Below are 7668 nucleotides of genomic sequence, written 5' to 3' on the forward strand. Positions count from 1 at the left end.
GATCTTACCCCTCCAGCTCTCAGGAGGAGAGAGGTGCAAGTTTACCCTCTCACCATTTTCTGCCTTAAGGGCTGGAGAGACCTGCTCACACTCAGAGAATGACAGATCAGCCCCAGTTTCTAAGTGGTTTATACTCAGAAATACCTTGTAATCGCAAGATATTTAGCCAGGATTTAAATTTTCCATTAAAATAGAACATTTTCAGATCCATTCATTTGGCAGAGAGAGTATTTCAGACATAAATATGATGTTTGTTTATGAAATCCACCAATAACACCACAGTAATTAGGAGCTGCATAAAATGAAAGGCAGAAGGATAGGAGAGCAGAAAAGCAGAAAAATAGTTGGAGATACTAGTGTTCCCAGTTGTCTTGGCCTCAAAGAATAATCAAGTTCTTTGCATCTAATCAGCAGAAAGGTATTTATCAATTAGGTGGTGTTGAAAGAACATTAAAAAAACAATTGTTCAGGAGCTGAAGGTCTATAATTATTAGGAAGGATTAAGCGTTTTGCTACATAGCACTACATTACATTAATGATTACTATGGAAAGGAACTAAGCTGCAAATGTTATCATGCAAATAACTAGGAGGGGTCAGGATTACTTAATGTTAATGATGAGCACCAGTAATGTGATGAAATTAAAAGAAAGCAAGCAACAGAGCCTTAGCAGTAGGTGTATTTCCTGATTTCATTTGGCCATACCTCAGCCCTACCAGGGAGAAGATGGAATCTCTACAGGCTAAAGTATTTAAATCTAGATTTCCTTTTAGAAAATAATAAAAGCGCTAGGAAAGTAATCTAGCAGTGAGATGAACTTCTACAGGATTTGAAGTAACAAGATTTTCTAATCTTCATTTACTTACTTCCAAAAGCAGAAGCTAGTTTGTTAGCTTATGAATAACTGGAATCTTAGGGTAGAAGTTTTTATCGTGACATGCATAGATGGGGCATGTTTTTACACTGTTGCTTTAATATTTTTCTGTATATAAATGGCAGTAACAATTCTTGTTTGGCCTTGAAAGCCCATTACATAGAATGTCCAAAAATATCTGCCTTTGTTAATGTAATAGAGGAGTAGTGGACTCCAAGCAAAAGAGCACTCTCAGTCCATTTTCTTGCTCAGACAGTGTACAAACTTCCATGGTAACATGACTGGTGACAGGAAGCTAGGTGCATACCCACCACGAGCACAGAAGAGCCCAGAATTAAAGGGTTGCCAGGAGGGCTGGTTGGAAAATAACACTGGGAATCACAACTCTGTTTTGGCTTTCAGAGTGCAGGAAAAGCAACTGCTATAACACTAAATTATTAAAAACAAGCCCTCTGATACAAACTTGGCGTCAGTTGGCTCTGCCAGGAGCTGAGGAAATGCACAGTCCTATACGTTTCCAACTTTTAAAGTCTCTGGGTTGTTAGCGGTGGAAGTGCGCCTGCCCAGGAGCCAGCAAAGCACGCTGGCAGAGACACAAGCCTCACCTGTTCCCTGGGTTCTTTCACCAGGGAGTTGCAGTAAATGTTTTCTGGGTGTAGGTAGGGACACCAACTGCTATACCTTTCCCATTAGCATTTTCCAAGTGCCTGCGCTTGGATGTCACTATAAACGATGTTAGTTTGTCTTGAATATATCTTGGCATTGTAAATCAGACAAAAGCATGCCTGAAAAGAGATGTACTGAAAAGATAAGCATACATTTAACATTCCTCCTTTATTTACCTGGCCCCTCAGTGAAGTCGACACATGTACTCAGCTTCACCAATAGTCTGTGGTATCAAAGTCCATACCTGTAGGGACACAGGTACGATGGCACAACTGCAGTGAAATATGATTCACAAAGGCTGGGCTCCTACTCCTAGGTTCCAGCTCTTTTTTTCCCTTCCTTTTTTTTTTTTTTTTTTTTTTTTTTTTTTTTTTTTTTTTTTTTTTTTTTTTTTGTTTGTGGGTTTTTTATTTGTTTGTTTTTTGGGGTTTTTTTTTGGCACCTAGTATGAATGTTTCCCTTTTTCTTTGTTGGCTGTTGTGTACTTAATGAACAACAACTGGTTGTTAGGAATATAAGAAAGAGTTAACCTAATGGGGTTACCTTTACTGCACACATACACACCCATCTTTTACAGCGTTAATTCCAAGCAAAGTCGCTGGGACCAGTCATTCAGAACCAGAAGGATACAGCCACCCACAAATACTGCTCCTAAACGTACAGCCTCATCACTATAGAGACAACCACCCTCTCCAAGGAACACATTGCAAATAATCCTTGTCACAGCTGATGATTTACTGATATGTTTTAAACACCAAGTCAACAGCTTAATCCTGCAATGATCCAGATTAAGTCATATTGAGTCATATTCTAGTGAAGTGCAGCACCTCTGCATTGCAACATTTTGATAATACACAGACGCTGCCAGCCAGAGTACTTCCCAGACACAAACCAGTACAGAACTCTAAACAAAATCCCTTCCCTGCCTCCCTACCAAACGACATCCTACTCTTCTTTTTCCCTTTCACTTCTTCCCTCCCATGTGGCATTTGCAAATGTCTATTTGCAAATATACAAGAAGCCATGCAATTACTAGACACTCCTATTTGCAAATCTTTTTTTGTCTGTTCCTGTCCCTTTCCCCTCATTTAAAATAAGCAACTTAGCTGCTTTTTCTCTTCTTAGTACACATGCCATAGCTCAATTAAGAAGTTGTCTAATAAAACTTTCTGTTAATGGACATCCACTCTGAAGTCTCCATTTCATCAAGAGAGGTGGAGGATGTTTGGTGCCTAGCAGTTACCATATGCAAAACACAAGTTATGCATCTCAATTAGTTAACTTTAATTTTCCTGCAGCAGTGCTGTAATTGCCTGCTAGGCATTTTTTCCTTTGTAAATGCCCTCCCCTATTTTGAGACTAATTGCATTAGCATAGAAAAAAAGGAAACAAAATAAATCAAACCTGAACTCATGTGTTACATCCTGTCTCTAGATGTAAATACGGTTTTAGTAGACAGTGGCACTGATGTTATGAAAATTTGAAAAGAGGCAAATTGGTATAAATGAGACAAGGATGTAAATAAGTTTTGGGTTAAATAAGCTAGGACTTAAATAAGCAAAGTCAAGGATACTATTCTTCTCTGTCAGCCTGTTAAATAGAAAAAACAGCAGAACACTACTTTTGCCCCACAACGCTGAGGGCTGACGCAGAGCACACACCCATCAGTACTCAGGGAAGTGAGAAGCAGTGTCACTACAGGAGAAAACAAATTTCAGCAGCTGTTCTGTAATAGCACTTTTTCCTTTTGCAATGCAAATTTCAGCAACTCTAATACCTTTTCTTCACTGTCTAATGGGGGAGATGGATATTTTAATCTCACTAGCCAGACTTCTTCCACCTACAGTAAGGCGTGAAGTCATCACTTGGCCAAAGCCACTTCTCTTACAATATATTCAGGATTAACTTTTAAGCAAAAGCATTGCAATGAAAAGCTTCTGGAAGTCAGTCTGCCTTCCTCGGGCAGCAAGGGATCCGTGCATGGAAGCAGTCCCAGCTCTCCCAGCTGAAACACACCCTTCCAGCTTCCCAGTCCCTAAAGAACCCTCATCCAGGATCTTAAGGCGGGTCTGCTTATTTGTCCAGAAATATTTTGCTTTAGGGAAAAGCAGATGTAATCAGACCCATGTGTTCTAGCAATAAAACAAGAAGTCCCCCAAAAGACCCAGAAACTGAGAATGTGCAGTAAGAATATTATATTGTTGATGCCAGATACAGAAGCAGCTCAGCCAGTTAAAACAGAGGTGAAATTATCCCCTCTTTAGGCCCCCGTGCAACACAGAGGTGTACAAAAGAAAGAGCCTTTTTTTTTTTTTTTTTTTTTTTCTGCCTGCAAACCCACATCAGGCTATCTTAAGCTGCAGGTCAGGAGACATTTTAATAGCTGCACTGTCTTGGCCAGGCAGGGTTAAATTAAGGAGCTCTCTCCCTCGAAAGGGTCCGGAAAAGACTACTGTCTTTTACTACTCTCCAGGTGTGGTTCTCCATAGGACACCTTCCATGAAGGTTTGCACGCTCACCGTCTGACCAGGGAGGCCACCGGCACAGGACGGGGGACTTCACTGGTGCCTGGTAAGGCTGCTGGGACTGCAGCCTGCGGAGAGTTGAGGGAAAGCAAATTGACGGACTTGTAGCCAGCTGGCTATCTTACTTTGGTTGTATAATAACTTTAGAAAAACCCGAAGTATCAACACCCCGGCTTTTCAGCGTTGTACCGACAAAAAAAGATTGTTCTGAAGCGGTCTAGACCTATGTTTCTTTGCCCCAAAACAGCACGAGTACTGGTTCGGCAAAGAAAACTCCATCCCGGAGGACAACTGCTCCACCACAGAGGTAGGGAGGGTCCATGGCCATGGCACCCATTGCCCCGGGTCCCTTGGAGGGCTTCTCACTCACCGTAGTCCATGAGGGATTCGCAGTTCCAGTTGAGGTCCTCCTCGCCCCGCGTGCAGCTCTCCCACAGCGACGCTTGCTGCACGTAGGGCTCCGACTCGGACTCCAGCCAGCCCCGGCCCGCCAGGGCGATGATGCCCATGATGATGGCCAGGCCCAGCAGCAGTGGCAGGAGCCACCTGCACCTCCAGCAGGCGAGGCCGCACACCACCATCGTGCCCGGCCGGCGGGGCGCCCACCGAGAGCGGGCGTCGCGGGTGGGAGGCGGCGGGGACGCTCCTCCGGGACGGGAGACTGCGGGCGCCCCGGTCCGAGCGGGGTTTTAAGGCGCCGGGGAGGAGGGAGTCCCACCCACATTCCTCTGACTAAGCCTGCCGCCGCCGGCGGCCCCGACCGGTGGGGCCGGCGGAGAGGAGCGGAGCGCAGGGGAGGGGAGGGAACGCGGGGCCAGCCCGCTCCCGCTCGGCCCAGGCTCCACGCCAGCCCCGAGAACTCCCGGCCCTTGGCTCGCCCCGCCCAGGCTCACTCTTGCACTTACCCTCTTGCTGTCTGCCACCCTCCCGCACCCGTACCCTCTCCTCTGTCGTGGCCCTGCCACCACAGAGCGCAACCACAGCGAAAAAACTTTCCGTTCTCGGGGTTCCACGAGCCCTGCCGTCCTCCCAGGGGCTGGAGCTCATCCTCCTTCTTTCTGTTTACTGCATGGACCGACCAGCATTACCCAACATTGATAATACTGATGGTGTTAGCCACTTCAGGCACCAAAAGCTTGCAGTAAGTCCTGTGCATTTGAAAAAAACACCTTAAAGAAAGATGTCATATGAGGATGGGAATGCGACATTACTGACAAGGAAACCATCACTTGTCAGCAGACTCAGCATTAAACAAATACATGTTTCCTAATGACATCAAATCGATGCTTGATTGCAATTGTGCTCCAGCTTCCATGCAGACTGTGCTGGGCACAGCCCAGCAGTGGTACTCAGGACCCATGCACCCTCATCTTTTCCCATTCCATGTCTGAAAATGCACTCCAAGGTGCAAGATGACCAAAATGAAGGCTTCCCCAGAACATGGCATGAATGAACAACCAAAATTTTCGTTTTGGGAGAAGTGCTTCTCTACAGTAAGATCCCTGGGTTTCATGGAGGATGAGGATGAGTTCTTATTGGACTGCATCATATGATGAAACTGTCAATCAAATTTGTCAATTTCTCAAAAAATATTCAGGGGAGGTGTCCTACAAGGAAGGATGGTCAACCTCGTTTGAGTACTAATTACTGACAATTATTAGGGAATAGATTGTGATGCTAAAAATCAGAACAGTAGTATGATATCACTATAGACGAGTTCCAAAAATCTCAGGCAGATTACCTCAAACTATATGGAGTTTGACCAGCCCTCCCAAAATCCTTATGGTCGTTCCCAGTCTTCAGATTTCATTCCAAATTCCAAATAAAATAGAGCTCTAAATAAATTTTGCCAGAACTGCTTGCAAGTCTCAGTCATCAGCACACAGTTTTTTCATAGAGAAGTAATGGCAGAACGGGGCACCACGATCGTCTCTTTTGTCACTGAGCAGAACTTCATTTGCACAGTGCCGAGTGGTGGTTTTCCAGCAGTCTCTCTATCAGCACTCAAGTCACCTCAGAAGGAGATGCAGAAAGTAACTTTCTTCAGCACAAAAAGTGAGAGCTGTTGGAAGAAGTTAGGTTAAATTTCATCCATTTTGCGAGAAGTAGAGGAGGAAAGCACCGGTCAGGAAAGTGCTCTCTTCATTACAAGGTCAAAAGTTAGGGAGTTCCCCCAGTTCAGACAGGAGCATAGAGCTGGCTCCCATTTTTAGTAATTGCATTACTTGGTTTCCCAAGGTTGTGCCTGCACATGGAGTGCCTCAGTGCCCAAATGTTTCAGTAGCATAATGTCAAGCTCTGAGATGAGCGTCCAAGCCCACCTCTGGCATTAATGGCTTGTGTGGCCTATTCTGCTTTTCCCAGTGATCCCATGAAAAAAGAGAAATGCCATCTTCTCCTTTCTTTTTAAATACCTGGCTTTTAAACAACTAGGAAATCTAGCTGAAGTTAAAAGATAATATACCAAACATTCCATTATGTATGACTGGGGGTCTACAGCACAGTCAATGAAGTTATCTGCCTTCAGTCCCAGTGATACTTAGATTTAGTAATGAGGAAATCTAGCAAACTAATAACTCAGTGCCTCATGCAGCAAAATAGGCAGCTACAGTAACATATGTAGTTTTTCTCACCTCTGGGCTGTATAACCCACATCTTCACAGAGACCAGATGGTAAGAGTCAGCTCTGTGGGGCTGCAATGATACACAAATGAAAAACATGCATTGCTGTGCTCATGAGTAAAAGATGCCCTAATACATAACAAAACAAACAGGAGGTTTGCTTTAGTAAACATGAAATCCACCTGACTGTATCTGGGCATTCTGGCTCAAGCTGCTTTGCCAAACATACAATATCTTCAGCCATGAACACAGCTATGTGTTCTGTAGTTGTGAAAATCTAGACACTTTCCCCAATTTTTAATTTAACTATGGAAAAAAGAATCATAAGCTTCTTTCACCATCACTACCCTTACCTCTATTTGTTTATTATGTGAATAATAAAATATTTCCAATTCCATCCTTATGGCTCTATAGAGATGTCTTTTCTCTGGAGTGCAATGAGGGATACGCCTCTCTAGTAGACGGTGCTTTATGTGGAGTAAATCATTTACCACTGCTGGCAATCATTCACCCAGCTATCAGAGAAAACCAAGTAGCCCTGAGTGAAGGTCAGGCTCCAGCCCAGATGGGTATGGATGGGCTCTCATAGGCTTTGAAATGTGCCAGTGGGAACCTGCAGGCTGGTTGCCAAGAGTTCATTTTGGGGAGGGGGGAAGAAGGGGGACACACGGTAGGTAGCACAGTGCCAAAGGCATTTCTGTGCCTTGCAGCAGAGAGTCACCTCAGGGCTGGGGTATTTTTCCTTTATCTACTTTACCCCACTATATTTTCTAGCCTCTTTACCTCTCAGCTAAAATCATTAGGAAAAAAAACCAGTGTCCAGGGACTGAATACCTGTTGCAAATCCAATTATTTTGTAATTCATGGGTGTTGTCCTTTAGCAGCGTCTTATGCTCACTTTCCTCCATGTCCAAGTGCCCCAGTTCTACTTAATCTCTCTTCAGGCATCACAGCCATAATATCTAATTAGCATCACCTAAAC

The 7668-nt window shown here is 44.2% G+C and overlaps 1 protein-coding gene across 1 annotated transcript in view; it reads right to left on the bottom strand.

The window, feature by feature from the left end:
* Window positions 1-4722, bottom strand: part of LOC114059511 (p53 apoptosis effector related to PMP-22-like) — a 15183-nt gene extending 10461 nt beyond the window's left edge. The window contains exon 1 of the mRNA XM_027888029.1: window positions 4435-4722. Coding sequence (XP_027743830.1) covers window positions 4435-4645 — 211 coding nt within the window. The 5' untranslated portion in view covers window positions 4646-4722. The remainder of the gene's footprint in view (window positions 1-4434) is intronic.
* Between the last annotated feature and the right edge of the window lie 2946 nt (window positions 4723-7668).

Source organism: Empidonax traillii, unplaced genomic scaffold, assembly GCF_003031625.1.
Source record: "Empidonax traillii isolate 1590-97213 ecotype Southwest subspecies unplaced genomic scaffold, ASM303162v1 scaffold229:size1690559, whole genome shotgun sequence".
Classification (NCBI taxonomy): Eukaryota; Metazoa; Chordata; class Aves; order Passeriformes; family Tyrannidae; genus Empidonax; species Empidonax traillii.